Raw genomic sequence first — 25,409 nt, 5'->3', positions numbered from 1 at the left:
GCCTAAATAACCATGCATGCACACACATACACAAATGTATGCATATATATGTGTATCTGTGAGTGTGTGTATATGAATATATATATATATATATATATATACATACATTACATAATGTATGTGTGTATATACTGGAATTTATGTGGCAGCTACACAGTTCATGGAGTGCTACTCTTGGGACTCAGGAAGACCTGAGTTCAGATCCCGACTCTTACTGTGGTAAATCATTTAATTATTTTCAGCCTCAGTTTTCTCATCTGTAAAATGGCAACAACAACCAACTTCCTAATTCGGTGAAACAAATTACACAAAGCACTTTGCAAACTTTAAAGCACAATATCAATTTAGTTATTAAATAAAAACTTAGTTGAGACTCTCTTCCTCGGTTCTATCAAATGGCATTATATGGATGTACATCTCTTGCCAAACTTGGGGGGGGGGGCTCTAAAATGGCCTCTAAACCCCACCAGGTGCCTCCTGCTGCAGTTCAGGACCTTCCTACATGTCGAACATTTAAAGATTTGGGTGGTGGTGGTGGTAGAAAAGAGCTTTTCCTTTAGGAAAACCGACCAAGAACAAGGTGGGGGAGTATTAGATTGGATGAAATGGGGATTTCCATTTCCCTGTGGAGGACTGTTTGTTTTCTGACTGAGCCAACGGAAAAAGCCCGGAAATCCTCTGGCAAATACATAACCCCAAAAAGCCCAAACCCAAACAACAACAACAACAAACTAAAATAAAACTCGGGTCTGGTCACTTTACCTTGCAAGCTTGGGGAGCCCGGGCTTTGTAACTAAAGCTTCCGGTTTCCTGGCCATTGGAGTCTCAATCTTGATGCATAGTTGCAATGGACAGAGCTCCTTCCCCTCCCAAGTGCCCATTGACTGGACCGATGACTGTCCAGAACAAAGTTCCAGACATTGTTTCCAGAACAATGGGTAATTTGGGGTGAGGGGTGGGGCAGGTAGAAGGGACTGTCCCAGAGAAGTCCAGTGCAGGTGCTGACCAGAGGAAGGGAAGAGGGAGGCCGGAGGTGGGTGACAAAGGTGGGGAAAAGGAAGGTGGGAAGAGGAAGAGGAAGAAGTCATCCCAGGAGATGGTTGAGGAGGGGATAGCCCTGAGATGGCCAGTTGCCCTTGCCCAGCTGCATGTGCTGCTGGGGTGGGGTGGTGCCTGTGGCTTACTTTTGTGGAATGGAACTAGCCACTCTGTTGTTTAGTGAGAGGTGGCAAGGGGCTCCCAACCTGGGAAGGTGGTTACACAGACCTTCAGACTCACTGGCAAGAGTCATTCTATTCACCACTCTGACAGCAAGGTTCAAATTCTAGCTCAGAACTCAATATCTGTGTATATCTTGGATATGTCACAGAGATCTGTTTCCTCATCTGTAAGATGAAGCAATCAGTGTAGATGATCCCTAAGCATCCTTCTAAATCTAATAATCAAGGGAATAACAATGCAGATGATTTATTTCCATAGAGCTTGTAGAAGTAGACACAATTATTATCCCCATTTTATAGATAAGGAAACTGACATTTAGAGAATCTGACCTGTCCAGGGTCATACTGATAGGAAATAAAGGAAGACTCAAGCCCAGCTCTTCCTCTTGTCCAACACTAAGCTCAAATTCCTTCCTCCAACAGCCTCTCTCATCCTCTAGCCCCCCACTTTGTGCTGAGAGAGCACCACACCAAGAGATAAAAACTGGCCCCAGGATCCTAAGGGTCTTCCTATGTCACCTGGGGTCTTTCTTCCCTACCTAAACTGAAACCCAGAGAAGAATGTTTGTAGAATGTCCACTAAAGTGAGACCAAGGGCAAAGCCAACAGTACCCCACAAACAATACAGTGGATTACTTCTTAACCTTTGGCAGCCTGGTTCAAAGGATGGGGTCCGAGGGAGAGTAGGATTGAGGTCCCATAGTGGAATCTCCATTCCATTCTTCACCATCCCCCTTTCCCAGAAGTCGTCCCCCAAAGCAGTTCATTTGCCCTGTCCCTAAATATCCTGGGATCCTAGATTGGGAGTTGCAGAAGACTTTAGAAGTCATTTAATTCAATATCCCCATTTTACAGAGTGGGTAACTGTGGCCTAGAGAAACCAAATGACTTACCCAAAGTCTCATGGTACTTCAGAGCAGAGGCAGAATTCAAACTCGACTCCTCTCTAAGCATCATATATATTTCTTTTGTGCTTAATAGGGTACTGCCCTTGCCCAGAAGATTATGCTTTCTTCCCCCACTTCATTTTTCTAGTCTAACCTAAATCCCTCTTTCTGTCCCTCTTTTTCCTTGCCATGGCATAAGAAAATAGCAGGTCTCCATCTTCTGCAAAACAATTCTTCAGAAATCTGAGATTTCTGAAATGATTCTTCCCCCTTTCATAACTTTCTCCTCTTTTTAAAATCACATCAAGCTGCTAATTTTCATTTTCATTTTCAGTTTCCATGAATTTGCTCAGGTCATCTCTTAACACCTGTTCTACACTCACTCTTCACTTTATCTATTGAAATGTTCTTGTTTTTTTTTTTCTTTCAAGGTTGAGCTTTGGTACTGCCTGTGCATGAAGCCTCTTCAGCTTCTCTTTTCCCCTCTGGTTGTTCCCTGCCCATGTCTCAACCTTGAATGAGGTTTTTTCCTTTAAATTTTCCTAAAGACATTATCTCCTTTGCCCTTATCATATTCTGTCTGGTATCATGTTAATTTATAGACTTGGCTTATCCCCCATTCTAGGAACTCTTTAAGCACAGGAACCTTCTGGGTTTTACCTTTGCACTTCTATGATAATTGGTACAATTTGATTTCATATTGGTGTAGAACTTTGAATTAATTAGTATATAGAACTTCCGGTGAAAAACTCCCTCTAATAATTCTGGTTAGCAACTTGTTTTGCACTTTATAATCTCAGAAATTTGCCTGGGCCATGGAGAACTTAAATAACTTGACCAGGCTCACACATATGTCAGAGGCCACAGAAGCAAGATTTGAACCTAGGTCTTCCTGAGATACCTTATCAATTGTATCTTACCTCTGTTTTAACTGATGCTTAATAATGTTGAATTTGTTTGTATTGCACTGCACTGAATTAAGTTAAATCTTCCTGATCATATGTTCTCATTTTCCAAACTTTTCATCGTTTGAGTTTCGGAAATTGGGAGAACTGAGGGGATTGGAACAGCAAGTGGTAGTGGGAATTGGGTAAACCATACTGACTCTGTCTTCTGACTCAATTCTGGAATTGGCTCAGTTCCTTTTCTATTCAATTATGGGTCCAGGCCAATTTTTGTCTTGTGAGAAAACTTCATTCAATTGTGAAAATTGGAAGAAAACCTTATTATATTGTTTGAACCTAGCCTAGTGTGGCTGGGAAACTGGACCACTTCTACTGCTGCTTAGAGACCCTTAACCAAGGATTTAGGTTATGCTGACCAGAAACCAGGTCAGATCTGAAAACTGCTGCAAAGGAGTATTCTCACAATTGTACATCTCAAACAGCCTGTATGTCTTATCTGAAAACTGGCCCCATACTGATCACTCAGTTATTGTTTTCACATTCCTTTGATTGTTTATAGACATGGGAGGGAATGGGACACCTTTTCTGATTTCAGGGAACTATATATCACTGTCCCCCTCTCACCTTAGAAAATCCCCAATCTTTCTTCCAATTAGAAATCAGATTACCTAATGTTGTATCCTGGTTGTTTCCTTTTGATTAATTGGCCTTATTTGATGAATTCTTTTTAGTATATAAAACTCTGTCACCCCCTGTATTTAGGGTCCAAGTCTAAGCTGAGGAGGCATGATCTCAGATTGTTGGGCAACTACCATGCTTAATAAATTGGTATGCTCAGATCAAATCTTTGTCTCCTTAGTCATTTTATCTTTCACCTATCACAGAGAATACTACCTTCCTAAAAGCACCTTCTACATAAATCACAGAAACACAGTGTTAGAGCTGGAGGGAAATCATTCTTACAGTCACCAATACCCTCCCCTGCCCCCATCTCCAGAATGGTACTCACGTTTATCAAGGCCATGATCCAGAAGGCATAAGACATCTGATTTCCTACCCAGGGATGGGCAGGAAGCTCCTGGTGGGTCAAGTTGGAAAGAGAATGGTGGGGTGTCAAGATTTTTCGGAAATGGGCACTACTGCCTCTGTTGTAGTTTGTGGCATTGGTTGGCACACAGTCAGTCTCAGAAAGGAAGGGGTCAGCAATGAGGGGGCTCAAAAGGGCACCAAAGCCCACAAAAAAATGGAGAACCTGGTAGAGACAAAAGTGAAACAGTCAATGTACAAGGGAACACAGTCACCACCTCTGCCAACTTTGCTAAACTTTGGGCATTTCACCCTCTCCTTTACAGGCTCATAGGATTTACAGGCAGAAGGAATCTTGAAGCATGTCTAATTTTAGCTAAAATTGGCTTTTAAAAATAGAAGCTTTAGACTTTTGCTCCTCTAGCCCCAAATTTGGGGAGTCATACCCAAGCTTAGTAGCTGGTTAGCTTGTCTAGAAGAGACCAACAAAGAAGGGGAAATAAAATCTACTTTGAACTGGTGTATTTGGGAGGAGGATGAATGCACAAAGTGGGTGATGGAGAAGGGGCTTGAATGAAGACAAAAGCTGAATGGGAGAAGAGTGATAAAGTGCACTGATGTTGGAATTAGAGGGCCTAAAATCAAATCCCATCTCTTGCCACTCTACCTGTATGGCATTGAACAAGTTGTTTCACCTTAGGAATCACCTTCTTTATAAGGTGAGTTGGGTTTGTTTTCTTTCAGCCCTTAATGAATTGGTTTAGATGGAAATGGCTTGTGTAAGAAAGATCTCCATTAACCATTATCACCTAAAAAGACCTTGTTCCTCAGCTGTCCCCAGGCTCACCTGAAGGAAGATGGCAGAATCCTTTTGGTAGATCTTCACCAACTGCATGTTGGCCACTGTGTCTATGAATCCCATGGCCAGACCAGCTATAGCTATGACTGTAGCCAACACCTTCACATCTTGGCAAAAAGGGATGACAGCAAACACTAGTGAGATGGTCAGAGATGAGGTGAAGAGGACCCACAGGGACTTGGTCAGCCTGGATAGGGAAGTATATGGGGAGTCAGTGAGATAAAGAAACTCCTGCTCTGGGCATTCCCCATGAAGACTGTTCTTCTTGGTGGGAACCAGTGCTCACATAAACTGGTTCCCCCCTTCTTACTATGTAGTCTTGGGCAGATCATCTGATTTGGGCCCATCTACATGAGAGAGGAGGAGTGGATCCTACATATCCCATAGAGAGGGTGGGGAGGAAAGGAATCATAGAAGGAAAGGTCATCTGGATGGAATTTCTGCAAAGACAGAAATAAGAGGGAAGGCCTGGGTGGGAACAAGAACTAAGCTGTCCTTGAAAATGATTCTTCAAAAAGAAAGAGAAAGAAAGAAAGAAAGAAAGAAAGAAAGAAAGAAAGAAAGAAAGAAAGAAAAAAGAAAGAAAGAAGCTGATTCTTCCTATCTGAATGGACACCTTCATATTTCCCCAACTCAACACGGAAAAAAAATTAAATTTAGTACTTTGAGTGGGAGTAGAAGGCATGATGGCTCTGGTGGAAAACTCCCTATTCTTATCCCTAGCCAAGGGCCCACCTAGCTGCTCACATACCTGACTCTGATAAAATCACAAATGCAAAGCACTTTCAGATTTACATAGTGCTTTCCTCACAACTCTGTGGGGAAAATAGTAAAAAACATTTATTACTCCCATTTTACAGAAAAGTAAAACTTGGAAATTAAATGACTTGCCTAGGGTTACCCAAATAGCAAGAAGCATTGCTCAGCCTTAAATCCAGTCCTTCTGATTCAAGGGCCAGTGCACTTTTCCTTATATTGTCTGCCTGTCATGGCCCTAAACAACAACAAATAATGACAATAATAATAGCATTAATATAGAATTTTAAGGTTTGCAAAGCACTTTACAAATAGTAATTTATTTTACCCTTTCAACAACGCTGGGAGTTTGGTATTATTATTATCTTCATAGCAGACAAGGATTAAGTGACTTGTCCAGGGTCATATAGTCAATAAGTACCTGAAGCTAGATTTGAACCCCTGCATTTCCCATACCACTACCCACTGTATCATCTAGCTGCCTCTCCATAGCAAAATATATATTTCATAGCATCATAGATTTAGAGCTAGAAGAGACCTCTAGAAGCCAACAAGTCTGACCTCATTTGCAGATGAAGAAACTGAAGCAGAGGAAAGTTAAGTGACTTGCCATACTGGTAGTGTCTGCTGTGAGATTTGAACCCAGGACTTCCCTTACAAGTCTAATATTCTGTTAATTATAGTAGCCTCTGTCTGGGACTATTTCTAGAAAATTTCCTTTCTCATTCTTCCCTTCTCCTTTGGTTTTCTCTATGTGAGAAAGGCTAAGATGTACTGAGATAGGGTCGGCTAGGTTGCACAGTGGATAAAGCAATGGCCCTGGAGTCAGGAGTACCTGAGTTCAAATCTGGCCTCAGACAATTAATAATTACCTAGCTGTGTGGCCTTGGGCAAGCCACTTAACCCCATTGCCTTGAAAAAAAAAAAGATGTACTGAGATAACAGGAGAGAATGAAGTTAGACAAGGAAAAAAAATGCATCCAAGCCTGGAGGCATTTCTTTAAGGGTGAAGGGATGATTCTGGAAAGGTTTTGCAGATGATTTGTTGGTAGAAGGATGAACCAGATGACCTCTGAAGGTTTTGAAATTCCCATCCCCTGGGGCAGCTAGGTGGTCTAGTGGATAAGAGAACCAACCCTGGAATCAGGAGGATCTGAGTTCAAATCCCACCCCAGACACTTGATCCTCACTACCTGTATGATCTTGGACAAGTCACTCAATCCCAATTGCCTCACAAAAGAAAAGAAATTCCCATCCCCTGGAGAGAAAGAGGGGTCACAATTGTTTCCAAAGTTATAGTCTATATCCTCCTGTCTTTATCTCAGTTTTTCTACAGCTCCCTTAATCGCTAACATCTCTTATTAAATTCCTTTATCTCAACCGCCCCACAGATTGGTCTGCTTTCCCTTGTTGATAGCGCAGTTCGTTATTTTCTTGATTCTGTTTCCAAGCTGGTCTGATGGGGGAGATTACTTATCATGTGCCCTCTATGCCAATTGGTTGTTGAGCGGGAGTGGCCTTCTTACCAATCCAAGGCTTTGAAGGAAAGCAAGGGCCTGTTGCTTGTGGCCATCAGTGAACCAAGCTTCTTAGATTGTCACAGTCAGATCTGGTCTTAGTGAATGTATTTATGCCCTATCTTTTTGGAGGAGAGAAAGGAGTCTAGACTATCTAACCAGTGACCAGGCCAACTTTCATCATGATTGTGATGCAGGAATTAATGTCCAGTGCCTAGGTAGTATTTTAGAGTTGGCAGGGACCTGAGAGGTAGATCTAGTCCAAGGTCTCAACCTGGATTCCATGGGTGGATTTCAGGGGATTCATAAAGTTGAGTAGTTAAATAAATTGCATCCTTATTTTAACTAACTTTTTATTTGCAAGTTACTATTTCTTAAAATTACTAAATTTTAAAAAAAATTCCAAGAAGGGGTCCATAGGTGTCACCAGACTCCCTAAGGAGTCCATGATACCAGAAAAGTTTAAGGACCTCTGATCTAGTGCAACCTTCATATTTTATTTATTTATTTTATTTTAGGTTTTTTGCAAGGCAAATGGGGTTAAGTGGCTTGCCCAAGGCCACACACCAAGGTCATTATTAAGTGTCTGAGACTGGATTTGAATTCAGGTACTCCTGACTCCAGGGCTGGTGCTTTATCCACTGTACCACCTAGCCACCCCAGCCTTCATATTTTATAGAGAAAGGCAAGGAGGTGACTTGCTCAGTTACACAGCCACTTCCTTATTATTTTCAAACCCACTTTCAAATGCCCCATGAATGTGTCTTAACATTTGACCCAATGTCCTATATATAGTAGGTGAATAAACAAATGGAATCACTTGTGGCTAACCAGTCTCTATTGTAATATTTAGTACAGGTACAACTGTGCAAGTTCTGAAAATTGTACCTCCCCTGTCTGTTGGTAGGCTTTGAACCTTCCTATTAAAGTAAGTCAGTATTTTACACATAATAAATAGTGCATGAATATGTATAGCCTGTATTGAATTACTTGCCTTCTCAATGGGAAACGGGATAAGGAGGGAGGAAGGGAAAGAATTTGAAACTCAAAATTTTAAAAATGAATGTTGAAAATTGTTTTTACATGCAACTGGGGGAAAATAAAATGATAAATAAACTGAAAAGAAAGAAAGGAAGGAAGAAAGGCTGAAAGAAAGAAAGGAAGGAAGGAAATAACACATTGAACATCTATGCATTCATTTAAAACATATTTTTTAAAGGTCTTTGCTGCCCCCTCCCAACTATATACCTTGGAGGCTATCTATATTACCTACCCTTAGTGCCAGTCTCTGGCAATGGTAGTCCAAAACTGTCCTCCTGAAAGTCCTCAACCATGAACATTCCCCTCTACTTATCTCTACCTGTGGCATTTCCTAAGATCTTTTCTTCATAATGACAGAAGTTAATGCGATAAACTACTTAAAGCTAAAGTTAACAAGTATTTCTAATAGTTATTACTAAAGAGAAAAAAAGACATATAAGATATGAGTCCTATCCTTAGATTCAAATTCTTATTCTTCTACTTCCTCAAAAAGAAGAATTAGGTGACCGCTAATGTTCCTTCAGGCTTTTAAGACCGTATGACTTCTAATCTAGCTGAAGAAAAAAGTTATTTCCATTCCATTCAGCTCAGCAAACATTTACCAAGTGTGCCCTAAGCTCAAAATACTGTTCTGGAAGTGGGGGAGGGAAGGCAGAAAGAAAAAATTCATAAGATGTGGGTTCTTGCCTTCAAGAATCAATCACCACAAGGCCTCTGGGGTCTAATAAGAAAAACAATAGATGGCATTGGTGGTTCTGTATTCTCATCAATGCATTCTTTCCCTAGAGCACCCAACCAAATCTTATCCTTTGTAATGCTTGTCCATGGAGTTGAAATCAGAAGAACCTGGGTTGAAATTCTGTTAAATTCTTCTTCCTTGTGTCATCTTGAACAAGTCACTTCACCAAGCTAAACCTCAATTTCCTTATCTGTAAAGGAAAAGGACTGGACAGATTGTACTCTGAGGTTCCTCCTTGCTCTCACCTATCATCTCAGGATTCTGTGTCTTCCAACAGATAGGGAGAATCTAGTCCTTCCTCTAGGCCTCTACACATTCTCTGGGGGCCACTGGTGAAGCAGCAAGACTTACCTGTCCATTAGACTTTTCTCTAAGAGACTAGGCCACCTCCTCTGGAACATACAGTTACTGAAGGACACTTTTTTTCCCTTAAAAGCTAGTCATTGATGATATCACATTTACATAGATTTTTTTCCCCTTTCACAATCAAGTATTAGAAAATTAAGGCTTATCTAATGAGATATTTAAAACAGATATAAATTGATAGATTTGATAGGTAGGGAAAAAAGGAAATAAGAGGAAATAAAATAGAAAGGAAATAATCATTTACTAATATTATTTCATGTGATCCTCACAACAGTCCTGGAGGTAGGTGCCCTGTTTGACTGTGGAGGATAGGTGGATAGTGATTTGCACAGGGTCATGCAACTAATAAGTATCTGAGACTGGATTTGAACTTAGGTCTCTCTGCCTTTAGTCCCAGGATTGTATCTACCATACCATCTAGATAATATCCAGCTGAGGGAATCAGAAAAAGATTCATTGAAGAGGTAGTTATGATTTGGAACTTAAAACACAGAATTTCACCAGGTAGAGAAGGCGTATGACAGTGATGGAATTCCAGGTCTATGGAACAGTGTGGACAAAAGTAAGAAGGACAGTGTAGGCTGTACTTGGGAAATGACAGATTGTCCAGTTTGACTTAAGGATTTATAAAGGGGAGAGAAGTAGGAATGGAAAGGTCAGTTGGAGTCAGACTGTGAAGGGCTGTGAATCACTAGCCCAAAGCTTGATTGTTATTAAATAAGCAACAGAGAACCCTTGAAGGGTTTTGAGTAGTGGGGAGTAACCCCTTCTGATCTGTGTCATGCACTGATTCCTAGTCAGGACTGCACAGAGTGGCTTAGAGATAGAAAAGCGAATGCTAAGATCAGCCAGAAGACTCTTCCAATTGTCCAGGTAGGAGTCAATAAGAGTTTGAGGCTGCTGCCTATGAGAATGGAAGAGAACCAACAGATGTAAGGAGGAGAATATGCTACCACTCAAAAACTTAACTGACAGGAGAATGAAATGATCACTTGAGATAACATGAAGAAGGTCACAAGGCTGCTCATGATCAGGGGCCCATTGGAAGGGCATAGGTCATCAATGCTGTGAATTTGGGGAAAGAAAAGATTGCTGTGACTAGAATTGTCATAGTAGACAAAAAAGAGAGTGTGAGAGGGCTTTCCAGGAGGTGGGGAATGGCTGGAACTAAAACCTCCTTGTTAACTCCCCAGTAACAATTTTCATCTTATTAAGGGTTTTTGTTGTTGTGTTCAGTCATTTCAGTCATGTCTGATTCTTAGTGATCCCATTTGGAGTTTTCTTGGCAAAGCCACCAGAGTGGTTTTCTATTTCCTTCCCCAGTTTATTTTATAGATGAGGAAACAGAGGCAAATAGGTTTAAGTGATTTGCCCAAATATCTGAGGTTGGATTTAAACTTATCAAGATGAGTTTTTCTGACTCCCAGTCCAGCATTCTATTCACTGCACCCCTTTAATAAGGCTTGCCCTCACTTAATGCTTTGGGGTATGTGTGTGTGTGTGTGTGTGTGTGTGTGTGTGTGTGTGTGTGTGTGTGTATGTGTGTATGATAATAAGAGTCCTGGAAGGGCCAATGACAGAGATATGGGAACACAAAAGGGTCAAGGAATATGCTTCCAAGAAGGGCCTGTATATTTGATTGAGACCAGATAATGGCCCTTATGAAAAGAATCTGATCAAAATTGGGACAAATCACTTCTTCTGGCATGCAGTCTCCTCATATGTGAAAGGAGAGGATTGGACTCCTTTGGCTCCAAGATTTTTGCCAGTTCTGTGATCCTATTCTTCAGAAATGTCTAAAGAGACCAGCCAAGATGGTGGAATAGGAAGTAGCATAGTCCAATTCCCTCCATAACTACTCCATCAAAGATCTAAAAAGAGTGTCAGACTGAGTAGTGATTAGAATTTCCAACAAGGAAACACAGAAGGGATCATCTTTGTGGCACAAGATCACAAATTTGTCCTATTGGCAAATGACCAAGGCAGGAACTTTGATATAGGGGTGATTCAAAATTTCAAAGACAGGAGTAGAATAAAGTTATACAGGTGTTGTTTGGACCCCAGAGAGGGGATTGGGAACTCAGAACCAACCCAAAGTGGGAATGTGACTTATTCCCCAAACAAAGAACAAAGCTCCAGAAATTAGGGCCATAGTACTCTGAATGGGGATCCCTGAGCCAGATCCCCTAAAGCATGTCTCTCATGCCTCAGAGAGGGGAATCAGAATCTACCACAGAGTACAAGAATGGGTTCATGGTGCTATCCCTCTGATCCAGAGATGGGATCACCAACTCAGTCCCTAGTCCAGAATGGGTAGCAGTGGAGAGAAGATCCTAGATTTAGCCTGGGGTCCCAAACAGGTTTATCAGTACTATCCCTCTGATCCAGAGGGGGACTGTAGACTCAGCAACTACCTCAATCTCACCTATCTCCAGCAAAGAAGAGGGTTAACATGATAGCACAATTGCACTAAAACTGGCAGAGCTTGCAGCTAGTGGATGGGCTGAAGCAAGCAACTGTCTCTTGGAACTATAGTCAGAGGCAAGTCCACAGCTGTGTAGCCTAGATTCATTTCAGGGTCTGGAGTCTGGTATGCTTAGGAGGTAGCTATCCATACCTGTGATTGGGGTCCACGGAAAATTTGCAGCAACTTAGCCCAAATCATACCTGTGATTTTTTTTTTTTTAGGTTTTTGCAAGGCAAATGGGGTTAAGTGGCTTGCCCAAGGCCACACAGCTAGGTAATTATTAAGTGTCTGAGACCGGATTTGAACCCAGGTACTCCTGACTCCAAGGCCGGTGCTTTATCGACTACATCACCTAGCCGCTCCTATACCTGTGATTCTTAAAGGACATAGCACTAAGTACCTGAAGAATATTGTGATATGGTATCAGATAAGATAAGCCAGGACCATACAAAGTCACACAGTCCTGCCAGAAGAGTTTGGTGCCTGACTCTAACATGAAGTTCTAGTTTGAGAAATAAGACTGGAGGAATGAGTAAACAACAACAACAAAAAAGCATAAGGTACCAGGATGATGGCAGAGATGCCCAAGACACAAACCCCAAAGGGGAGAATATCTCCAATATATCTATAACCAAAGCCTCAAAGGAAATCATAGCTTGGCCACAAGTTCAATTTTGAATTTCTAGAAAAAATGGACTTTTAGAAAGAATTTAAAATATTATAAATGAAATGAGAATGAGCATCTCTTCAACCTCACTTTCATCTGAATTAGTTGTAATAAGAGATATCACACACCCACATACAGATTTTAGTGTGCAAATACAGTTAATGCAGGAGGGAAATAGCAGTTAACAAGGATGGGAAAAGGAGGAATAAAAGAGGAAGAGTAGATTCAGAGAGGGATTATTCATAAATTAAACAAATTCTAAGGTTGGATCATGAGAAAGATTTTAGAAGGAAAGAAAGGGTAAAGGTAAATCACATTGAAGAGTCTGTGGAGAACAAAAAGAGGGACAAGCATAAGAGGGTGGAGAAAAATATTAACATTAATACTAATAGCTCAAATAGTATTTACTATACTAGGCTAAACACTTTATACTAAGCATTTTACAAATATTGTCTCATCTGATTGTCACAATAACCATGAGAGGTAGGTGCTATTAATATACATAATTAATGATCACATTGTGAATGAGAATGGGATAAACTAAAAGATAAAATAGAAGAAAATAGCAGATTGGATTAGAGAGCAGAATCTAATAATACATTGCTAACAAGGGATGTCTTAAAACATAAAGACCCACACAAAGTTAAAATAAAGGAATGGAGCAAAATCTATTATGCCTCAACTGAATTTAAAAAAACAGAGATGGTAACTGTGTTCAAAATAGATTTATTTAAAAGCAATAATCAAGGAAAGTACATTTTGCTTAAAAGTATTATAGATGATGAATTAATGTCAATATTTAATATACATGCATCAAATAACATTGTATCTAAATACTTAAAGGAAACATTGAATAAATTGTATCCAGAAACAAAAATAAAACAATTGTACTGGAGGACCTCTATGTACTTCTTTCAGAGCTAGATAAATTTAACCAAAAACTAACAAGAAAGAAAATAAGAATTTTTATTTAAATAAAACTTCTAAAAAGAATTTTATAAAAGTTAGATATGGAAAAAAAGATAGGTTAGCTATGATAGTTCTTTGGAGATCACTGGATGGGAATATAAAGGAAGATATACATGCATATATAAAATATCTATGTATGTATATATATATATTTCACATATTTTTACTCACCAATTAAATACATCCTTTATAGGTCAAAATGCAATAAAAATTATATTTTAAAAAGTCACTTAAAAAGAATTAAAAATTTATTAAAGGATAAATTATAATCCTAAAGAATTTGTGATTAAAAAATCCTATTGGTGAGAAAAATACCATCTCCTACAGAATATCTATAAAATATTTGGGAGTCTACCTACCAAGATATACATAAGAATGATAAATACACTACAAAATACTGTTTACAGAAATAAAGATAAATTGAAGAGATATTATTTTCATAATTTTTATAAAAATATACTTGTATTAGGATATAGAAACTTCATAGAGAAAAGTAGTAATATTAAATAATCCTTATAGACCAAAATTCTATGAAAATGATATTTTATAAAGATGTCACTTAAAAAAAGATTAAAAATTGACTAAAGGATAAATGATAATTCTAAAGAATTGGTGAGTATAAAAACATAGATAAAATTTCATTAAAGATAATGTCAATGATGAAACACAATATGAAAATTTGTGGCAGGTAGCCTAGGCAGTCTTTTGGAGAAATTTGTATTTTTGACACTTTTCACCAACAAAAGACAGAATGAACAGATAGATATTCAATTTTTAAAAAATTAAGTATTCAATTAAAAAAAACTAGAAAATCAACAAATGAAAAAGTCCCAATTAAATATCAAAACAGAAATCTTGAGATTCATAGAGGAAATTAGCAAATAAAAAAATTAAAGCTCCCATGGATTAATAAACAAAACTAAAAATATTTTTTGATGGTGGGGGGCAGGAGAATACATAGATCATTAATTAAGTTGATAAATTCTATAAAAAGAATAGAGAAGAAAAGCAAATCACCAAAGTGAAAAAAGGAGAATTCAAAGAAAATTAGTAAGAAATAAAAGATATTATTAAAAATTATTTTGACCAGTTTTTTTTTTTAGGTTTTTGGAAGGCAAATGGGGTTAAATAGCTTGCCTAAGGCCACACAGCTAGGTAATTATTAAGTGTCTGAGACTGGATTTGAACCCAGGTACTCCTGACTCCAGGGCCCGTGCTTTATCCACTGCACCACCTAGCCACCCCTATTTTGACCAGTTTTAAGCCAATAAAGCCAACCATTTAAATGAAGGAGATATTATTTACAAAATAAAAAATATGCAGATCAACAGAACAAGAAATAAAAAATTTAAAACAATACAATCTTAGAAAAAGATATTGAACAAACAATAAATATGTGCCTAAAGTGAAAAAAAAAACCACCTGAGATCAGATGGACTTAAAAAGAAACATCTATTAAATATTAAAAACAATCATTGATTCCAATAGTATACAAACTGTTTGCATTTTTAAATTATAAACTTCCATATTTCTTCTATTCTATGAATGTGATCTTGATACTTAAACAGGGAGAGTTAAAACAGAGAAATAAAACTACAGATCAATATCCCCAATGATTGAAAAACAATTTCAAAAAATTATTAGTAATGAGGATACAGCATCATATCTCAAAGATCATATACTATGATACAGTTGGAGTTGTGTCAGAAACACAAGATTGGTTCAATATCAGGAAAAATATAAATATAGTTGATGGTGGTAATAACAAGAACAATAAAAGGAATATGATTATGTCAATAAATGTAGAAAAAGCTTTACAGAAGATACACCCTCCATTTTTCTTAAAAATATTCAGAAACATAGGAGCAGATGGTTTTGCTTTTAATGATATATATGTGTATATTATATGTAATGGGGATAGAATCCTTTTCAAAAAGATAAGGAATAGAGTTTGGATGTCCATTATCACAACCCCTATCACATATGGTGCTAAAAATGTTAAGTAAGCTGAGGGAATAAGCACAGACTAAGAAGTCATAGACAAAGAAGTATAGATAAAAACAAAAATTGGGGGCAGCTAGATAGTGCAGTGGATAGAGCACCGGCCCTGGAGTCAGGAATACCTGAGTTCAAATCTGGCCTTAGACAATAATTACCTAGCTGTGTGGCCTTGGGCAAGCCACTTAACCCCATTGCCCTGCAAAAACTAAAATATATATATATTACTCATTGTATATGATATAACAAGTATACTTTAAAAAATCAACTAAAGATTAGTCAACTAAAATTAATTTAAACTAATTTCAACAGTTCCAAAATATAAATCCATATAAATCACTAGCACTTCTGTGTTTTACCACAAAACCTAGCAGGATCAGATAGAAAGAAAAATACTATCTCCTTCAGAATATATAAAATATATAAATCGAAGAGATATTAATTGTTCCTAGCTAGGTGGAGACAAAATAAAAATGACAATACTACCTAAATTAAGGGAAAAAGGGAGGAAAGAAATATTTATGGGATACTATACAACAGTCACAGGACTTAACACTTTACAAATATAATCAGATTGGATCCTCACAGTAATTCTCTAACACCTACCCTGGTAGGTATGATAAATGATAAATATTCCCACTTTATTGTTGAGAAATCTGAAGCAAACACAGGTAAAGTGTTTTGCCCAGGGTCTCAGAGGGGTAGTAAATATCTGAAACTGGTCTTAAACTCAGTTCTTCCTGACTCTCCGTCCAGTGCTCTAGCAACTGTGCCCCTCTTATTACTGATTCATAGAACTAGAAAAAAAATAGTGAAATTCACCTGGAGGAACAAAAGGTCAAGATTAGCAAGGGAAATAATTGAAAAAAAGTGAGAAGGAAGGATGCTTAAATGTATCAGATCTCAAATTATATTACAAAGTGGTAAATGAAAATGATTTCGCTTAGGTTAAAAAATAAAGGTGGATCTGTGGAACAGATAAGGTATACAATAAAATGAAGCAGACAAACCTAGTAATCTAGACTCCAGCTAAAAGTAAGGACTTTTGGGCAAAAACTGCTGGAAAAACTGGACAGCAGTCTGGTAGAAATTAGGTTTAGACTAAGATGCAGCATAATATACCAAGTTAAATTCCATAGGACCTGGTAAAAAAAGTTTTTGTATAATTAGATCTAATTCATCTAAAATCAGTGATTACCTAGATAAATAATCTTTGCAGTAAGTTTCTCGGATAATGGTCTCCTTTCCAAGCTACATAAAGAAGTTATTAAAATTTATAAGGAAGAACCACTTTCCAAATGATGAATGATCAAATGACATTAATGAACAGTTTTCAAAGGAAGAAATAGTTATATGAAGAAATGCTTTAAATATCTTTTTAATTTTCTACCTAAAAATTAGAAAAATTCAAATAAAACAACTGTGATATTCTGTATCAGACTCATCAGATTGGCAAAGTTGAAGAAGTTGACAAAAAAAGGAAAATGATAAATATTGGACAGACTGCAGAAAACTATGCACATTGATGCACTATTGGTGGAGCTTCATATTAAACAGCCTGAAACTGTGCCCACAAACTTATTAAACTGTGCATACCCTTTGACTCAGTGATATCAAAGAGATCAAAGAAAGAAAAGGATCATACAATAATTTTGGGGGCAGTTCCTTTTGTGGTGGTAAAGACCTGGAAATTAACATCAACTGAGGAATAAGATAACCAAATTTCCAATAATATGCTTCATAAGAATGTCATCAAATACTATTGGGCAGTAAGAAATTATGAGACATAGTTTCAGAGAACCTTTAGGATACCCTGTATGAAATGATGTTGAGGCAAGAGTATAATTTATACAGTTACAATAATATTTCAAAAATGAAAAATGTTGAAAGACTCAAGAACTCTTTTCAATAGAATGATCACAAAGGACCAATGGCACATGAACCTACCTCTTGACAGAGAGATATGGGACACACAGTTTTGGATGTGGAGTGTAACAGGAATTTGTTTTGCTTAATTATTCCCACTTGTTAAAAGAACTTTGTTTTGTCTTTATCTTCTTATTTTCTGAACTTGGATAAAAGTTCTCTTTATACCATTATTTTTGTGTTAATGTTATGTTTGTAATGCATATTGATCACATTGGTAAGGGAAGCAAATGCAGATTTACAAGCATGATGCCTGAAAAATAGTAGTCATTCTATCAATCAATATATTGTTTGGTTGAGTTTTTTTTAGGATTTTTCAAGGCAATGGAGTCAAGAGGCTTGCCCAAGCCTGCACAGATAGGTAATTATTAAGTGTCTGAAGCCAAATTTGAATTCAGTTACTCCTGATCCAGGGTCAGTGCTTTATCCACTGCGCCACCTAGCCGCCCCACCAACCTACATTTTAAAAAGGCAAACAAGAAAAATAGAAACAAAATAAGAAAGAGGGGATAAATAGATAAAAGAGCAAGGTTCTGTATAAATAGAGTCAGAAATGCTTAACCTCAAAATGGATTAAGACTTGTAAAGACAAAAGAAAAACAATTGTTTTAACTATGCTGGGGAAAAGATGAGGATCAAGAAAGGTTTGAGATGTTTACTCAATGTAGATAGGACAATTATAACTGATAATGGAGAGAAGAGACAGTGCTTTACATATACTTGCCAAAGTAGATATTTGTTGAATTTAAATGAAAGTAGAACTATTCAACTTTTATTTTGCTACCTTTTCTTTGTAAAGGATAATGATAGCTGAACTAGAAAATAAGGTTAATAGGTTACTAAAATTCAAGATAGATGAGAAAATAATAAAGAATACCTAACTCTTAATGAGCTCAAGTCACCAAATCTTTAAAAGCTACATTACAGGATTTTGAAAGAATGAATAGATATGCCTGCTGAAATTTTATCAGTGACCTGTAAAAGACTGTGAAAATGGTTGAGGTGCCAAAGGATTAGAAATGGGTAGATTTTGCTCTAATGTTTCTTTTTTAAAGGAAGAAGATAGAGTCTGTGAATTTATAGGCCTGTGGATTTAATTTCTATTTCTTTCAACAATAACAACAAAATTAGAATACATTTTAAAGGAGCAAATTATAAATATTTAGATTTAGATGAATGATCAGCAAGATCACAAAGAGCCAGCATAATTTCATTAAGAATAGGTTGTGTTAGGCCTACTTCATTTCCTTTAGAAGTGATGTGACTACAATCTATTTATCAGGGGAATCCTATAGGCCTAGTATACCTAAATTTCTGTTAAGAATTTTACAAAAATAAGGGGCGGCTAGGTGGCGCAGTGGATAAAGCACCGGCCCTGGAGTCAGGAGTACCTGAGTTCAAATCCGACCTCAGACACTTAATAATTACCTAGCTGTGTGGTCTTGGGCAAGTCACTTAACCCCATTAGCCTTGCAAAAACCTAAAAAAAAAGAGAGAGAAAAAAAGAATTTTACAAAAACATGCTATCTCTTTGTGTAAGATGGAGAGATGTGAGCCAGATGAATAGTACATTTGAGTGGAATAGTAACTTGTTGAATGACTTGATTCAAAGACTAGTCACTAGTTGATTCATGTCAACTTTGAGAAAAATTTGTCTCAAAAAGTTTAACTTTTTTATCTATAATATAATTAAAAGCACAAGTGGAATACTTATCACATTAGTAGATTATACAAGATTGGGAAGAAAAGGTGACACATTGGATGATGAAGCCAAGATTTGAAAAGATCTTGACAAACTGGATTAAATAAGATAAAATTTAATAGAGATAAATCTAAAATCCTGCACTGGGGTTTAAGAAGGGTACTACCAATCTTCAAGTTACTCAGAATTGACCCTTTAGAACCATCTTCAAATGTTCACTCTTCCTCACAATACATATACTATCAGTTGCCCAAGTTTTGTAAATTCTTCCTTTACAATATAAAAAATGTTTTTTTTTCCCTAAAATGATCATAACTATTACTCAGTTCCTTATCATCTTTTGCCTGGATTATTGCATCTGCCTTCTAATTGATCTCCCTGTATCATCTCTCTCTTCTCCAATTGGTCTTCTACCCTGTTGCCAAAATTAACTTCCTAAAGTACATATCTGACCATTTCACTTGCATACAAAATAAACTCCAGTGGCTCCCTCCAATATAAAATGCAACTCTTCTGTTTGGATATTAAGGTCCCTTTAACTAGAATACCATTCATAACATCTGACCCAGTAATATCCCTATAAAGTCTATATCCCAAAGAAATCAAAGGGAAAGGAAAAGAACTCACATGTGCAAAAATATTGATAAGTTCTCTTTGTAGTGGCAAAGACCTGGAAAATGAGAGGATACCCATCAGCTAGGGAATGGCTATTATTGTAAGGCAATACTAATGGGGTATAAGAAATGATGAACAGGATGCTTTCAGAAAAAAACTGGAAAGATTTTCATAAACTACTGTAATGTGAAATGAGCATAACCAGGAGAGCAGTGTACACAAAAATAGCAATATTATAAAAATGATCAACTATAAAAGACTTAACTACTCTGACAATAATAATCTCTGTGTGTTCCAAGACAATTCTATAGTCCATGATGAAAAATGCTATCCATTTCCAGAGAAGTGATGGATATTGAATGTAGAACTAAGCATAGTTTTTTCTCTTTTTTTGTGCTTTCACAACAGAGCTAATGTGGAAATATGTTTTACATGACCTCATATAAATAATGGGTATTGTATTTCTTGCCTTCTCAAGGGTTGTGGGGGGAGTGGAGAGAGAGATTTTTGAACTAAAAATAAAAATCAAAAATTAAATTTTTATAAAAGAGAAATGAAAAAGAAACTAAAACCTCTTTCAACATGGCTCCAATCTACTTTTCTAGGCTTATTATATATTACTCCCCATCACATACCCTAAAATTCAGTCAAACTGGTGGTCATTTAATTCCTTGTCATACTCAACATTTCATCTCCCATCTTATCACCCCCTTCCCATTTCTGCCTCTTAGAATCCAAAGTGTTCTTCAAAATTCAGTGTTGCCCCATAAATAGAGCTTTTTCCTGTTTCTGTCAGATGCTAGAAGCTCCTCTGCCCTAGAAATTACTTTCTTATATTTTACATATTCTTATATGTATGTGGGCACATTGGCTCCCTCTTGAAGGTACTGTTTTGTTTTTGTCTTTGAAATACCAGCATTGAACATGACAGTTAATAAATTCTTATTGATTGATGTTGGAGATGAAACTTAGTAATGAAAAATGTAAATATTCACAAGGTTTTTAAAAAAATCAACTGTATAAGGACAATATGACAGAAATGTGATGAGACATCTGAAAGAGATGAGCTTTTTGGTAGGTTCCAAACTTCACTGTGAAAAAAACTGAAAAAACTAAGTGGATTTTAAGAAATATGCCTGGAGAGGCATATAGTGTTCAGAAGGAGGAAGGTGATAGTCCTGTTACCTAGAATATCATGTTCAAGTCTGGACACAGGACACTGACAAGTTGGAGGGTGTCCAGAGAAGGACAATCTTTAGAGTGAGAAAACTGGAAGGTGTTCCTTAGAAAGATCATTTGGAGGAAGGTAGGAACAGTTAGCATAGAAAAGAGATTTATGGGGAACATGAGGGCCATCTTCAAGCATTTAAAATGTTGTCACCGGAAAGAAGGATGATATTTGTTATAATTGGCCCCAAAAGGTAGACCTCAGAGTCCTGGTAGGTGTGGTGGTTGTGGTGGTGTGGGGAAGAATTGTAGAGAGGCATGTTTCAATGTAAAGGAAAACTTTGTATCTAAAAAATGAACCAGACTTCCTTGAGAAGTAGTGATTTTCCCTTCTCTCACATCCCTTAAATTATATTTACTTTATATATATTTTAAAATATGTTTATATGTGCAAATGCTATTTCCCCCTGAAGAAATCTAAGTTCCTTGAGGGTAAAGACTATTTCACTTTTATCTTTGTACCCAATACTTAGCACAATATCTGGTTACCTGATAGATCCTTAACAAATGTTTGTTGATTTATTGATTGGTGTTGCAAGGTGTATGCATTGGACCTTCAAGAACCTTCCTTTAGGGGCAGCTAGGTGGCACAGTGGAAAGAACACCCATCCTGGAGTCAGGAGGATTGAGTTCAAATTCGACCTCAGACACTTAATAGTTACCCATCCGTGTGACCTTAGGTAAGTCACTTAAATAAATAAAAATTTTTTAAAAAAGAACCTTCCTTTCCACTCTAAGATTCCTGAAGTGATTTTGCTCTAGACTCTATACTTGAGAAGTACTTGAGTGAGCTCCAACCCTCTTTCCCCTTCCATATCCATGGGAAGAACTGGAGGAACAGGCAGCATAGTACACTGTGGTTAATTGCTTGAACTGGGTCCAAGTGAGACCTAGATTCCTAACTTGCTTATGGCATTTCCTAAATGGGTGGCCATGGGCAAGTCATTGAGCCTTGGTTTGCTCACCTTTAAAATCAAGATAGTAAGACCTGTAGGATAGTTCCATCATGGGATTGTGGAATCAAGATGAATGCTTTTAGAGTCCTAGATCTAGGCTGGGAGGGAAGGGACCACAGAGAGCTTCTAATCCCTTCATTTTTATAGATGAGGAAACTCAGAGTCCAGAGAGGTCAATGTAAATTCTAAATATCAGTAGTTATTATTAGCCATACATAGGAGAACAATCCAGGGTGGATTTTTAATTCCAGACTGGTTTTCCTTCAATGCCTTTGCAAAGGGAGTGTCAGAGAGGTTTTTTTTTAAAAAACTAAGAAAATTGAATTTAGGAAGATTAAAACCAAAACGCAAAGTCAAACTGAAATGTTTTAGATTATTCACTATTTCCAAAGGACCACGAGTGTGAATAATGGGGAGAAGACTCAAGTCCTGTTAAAAACATAAAATGATGCTGTAATTTATCAGTTAGTCCCTCAGGGATTCACCAGATTCTGACTAGGAGCTCAAATGGGAGTTTTTTTCACCTTCCTCCCTGTTCTCAGGAGGGCCCCTCCTGTCCCCATCATTCCACTTCCCCCTCCTCTGGAGCAAAGCCAGTTTATCCTGCCTGCTGCAACATCCCTCCCCGCCAACCTCCAAGCCCGACTCCCACACCCTCCCCAGCCTGCCGGATGAGCCCGTTGCATTTCAAATTGGCAAGGTTCAGCATCACTGTGCCAAAGTCCATAGAGGAGGAAGGAAATGGAGACCAGACGGGGAGCAGGCCGGTGAGAGTGGGCGGGAGCAGGAGCTACCCTACAACTCAGCTCCCGGGCTTCCCCCAACTGGACCACTGTCTCCCCTCCCTTGGCACTCCCTTCCTTTCTGATCCCTGACCCTGGATGCACAGTTTCTGGGCTATCCAAGTGGAACTGGTATCGCCCCTATTTCTTTCTGCCTGGGAAAGAATCATAAACAATTGGCAGGGGTCAGGAGCATAGAGAACATTTAGTTCAATATCTTCATTTTACAGAATGAGAAACTGAGGCCCAGAAAGGGAAAAATGACTACCTTTTTAAAAGGGTAGCAGAAATCAAAATAGCTCATATTGAACTTAGAACTCCTGATCCCAATGATTTTGCAGTGGGGACAGAACCAGGGGAGCTGTAGTGAGATCTCAAAATCTCCTTCCTCACCACAACCCTAGCAGAGACCATCTGAGGGCAAATAGAAGAGGGGACAATAGAATTTCCCCTATTGCAGTCCAGGATGGTGGAAACCAAGAGGAGGTTCAGGGATAAAGGTGTACTCCTCATAAACAAGAGTGAGAAGTGAAGAAGGAAGATGAGATAGAGGTCAGAGAGAATCATGGGATTTAGTCCAGCAAAGAACTTTAGTTTCTCCTCTCTCATCTTAAGATGCAGGAATCATGATACAGTGGTGAAATAACGTGTCCAAAGTTAACCAGAGTCAGAATTTGAACTCAAGTCCTTTACCTATAAGCCAAGTGATCTCTCTGCTCAGCTGTTAGCTGCCTCTGGAAATGCACCCTGTATCCTGGAGCCTGAGACTGAACCAAGTTAAATATTAACAGTCCAGACATAAGGAGAGAAAAGTTAAAGAAGTTATATAGCTTCTGAAACTCCAATGGGAGGGGTAAGATGGGAGGAGGTGGAGAGGGAGAAAGGGGGATTTCAATTCAGGCCAGAGGAGAGAGCATGGAGGGCCTACATAGAAACATTAGCTGTGTGACCTTGAATGTTACCGAATTTTTCTGGATCCTGAGTATTCTGTTCCTTCAATGGTTTATCTGTGTGTGGTGTGCACATATCACCTATGTGGAATGTAATGCTCCCTCCTTGAACCTGGGAGCTGTACTTAGAGAAAGAAGACATTTAGTTCAATGGCTACCCAGTGGGTCTCTGAAGGCATATGGTGGGCATAGCCTATAGACTGGTGACATTGGCCCATAGGGAGAGTCCTGACTCACCTAGATCATGTGTGCCCATTTTGGGGGAAGGGACTCTTAATCATCTCAGTGCAGGCTGGGGCAGTCACATTCCACCAGCAGGGCCAACCCTCGTGTTCTATTACATTGCCATTCATCTCACGTTTTTGGTTTTTGGTGGATTGCCAAGGTACTTGATCCTTGGAGGTGCTCATGGCAGAGAGGCATAGAGAATGTTTTGGTGTCCTCTATCTTTTCCACTCACTGATAACTAACCTGTGAGGGTCCCCAGTGCTATTGTTATTACTGACAATAGTAAGGATTTCAACCATTAGACTGGGAGCTCTTTGAGGATAGGGGCAGCATTTTTTCCCCCATCAAACTTCAGACCCATGGAAGAGGGGAAAACCTGCTGTAGTTTCTTTTCTGAAATGAGGTAAAAAGTAGGGCAAACAGTCTATCTCCTGGCTGAAGGTCTCCCCCACCTCTTTGGACCATAAAAAGCAGTTGCTGCCTGTAGGGCAAGGATGGGGGTCAGAGAGGCAGAAAGTTCAAAAAGGGCCAGAGAACACACAAGCAGATGACCACCATCTGTCAGGTGCTTTTGATCTAAAATTGATGACAAGATCTCCAAAGGAATTAAGAATCTGATTGGGACATTTCCTTTTGAAAATGCCAAGGAATGGGGAAATCCTCATTTTGCTGGGAGAGAAATTGTCCTTACCATCTTGGAATTATCAGTCTGATGGGAAACCAGCCTCTTCTTGCTGGAAGTTCCCAATCCTTTTTTTTTTTTAGTCAGCATGGAAACTCCCAGTCTAATGGAGAAGCTAACAGCAGATGTAGAGAGAAAGGCACAGCAGATCATAGAATGAATTAATATTAAAAACTCAATATACTGGTGAGAACAAATGGATATAGAACCAATTCATTTTTTTGTCAAAGTATAAGTTAAAATACACCAGGGTAGGGACTTGAGGGGTAAGGATATTGCTCACTACTTAAATCCTGTAGCAAAACTTTTTCTAAAATGAATTGGAGGGGTGGCTAGGTGGCGCAGTGGATAGAGCACTGGCACTGGAGTCAGGAGAGTTCAAATCTGGCCTCAGACACTTAATAATTATCTAGCTGTGTGGCCTTGGGCAAGTCACTTAACTCCATTGCCTTGCAAAAAAAAAACCCTAAAAAAAATAAAATGAATTGGATTGGGAGGTAGATGATCTGAATTGTAGTTCTGGCTCCATCTTTATATGTATAACCTTGGGCAGGTTGTTTAATAGCCCCTTCAGGAACTGCCATTCTCTGGCTATTCCCTTCTTCAGTTAATACTAATATTCTGGTGTGGGATTTTCTTACAGCAGGAGACATTTTTAGTGCCAAATGACATCCTGATTACTTAAAGGTCATAGTAAAAGTGAGATCAAAGTCAAATGGGAAAATTGGATTGAAGGTAGAACTAGGGCAAATTCGTGAAAGGGGTGATTTCTCAATTAAATTGTATCTGTCATCTATCTATCTATCTATCTATCTATCTATCTATCTATCTATCTACATCTATATTATCTATATCATATACTATCTATATCTATCTATATGTGTATATATATACACGTATTTTAAACCAAGATAGATTGGCAGC

At 38.2% G+C, this 25,409-nt stretch overlaps 1 protein-coding gene across 1 annotated transcript in view; it reads right to left on the bottom strand.

Annotated features, from left to right (window-relative positions):
- MFSD4A (major facilitator superfamily domain containing 4A) overlaps window positions 1-25,409 on the bottom strand; it is a 69,337-nt gene that overhangs the window by 31,558 nt on the left and 12,370 nt on the right. The window contains exons 2-3 of the mRNA XM_074222497.1: window positions 4,886-5,084; window positions 4,022-4,264 (exon numbers count right to left, since the gene is read on the bottom strand). Of these exons, the coding sequence (XP_074078598.1) occupies window positions 4,022-4,264; window positions 4,886-5,084 (442 nt within the window). The remainder of the gene's footprint in view (window positions 1-4,021; window positions 4,265-4,885; window positions 5,085-25,409) is intronic.

The sequence above is a fragment of the Macrotis lagotis genome, chromosome 2 (genome assembly GCF_037893015.1).
Source record: "Macrotis lagotis isolate mMagLag1 chromosome 2, bilby.v1.9.chrom.fasta, whole genome shotgun sequence".
Classification (NCBI taxonomy): domain Eukaryota; kingdom Metazoa; phylum Chordata; class Mammalia; order Peramelemorphia; family Peramelidae; genus Macrotis; species Macrotis lagotis.
This window is presented reverse-complemented; position numbering and strand designations above follow the sequence as displayed.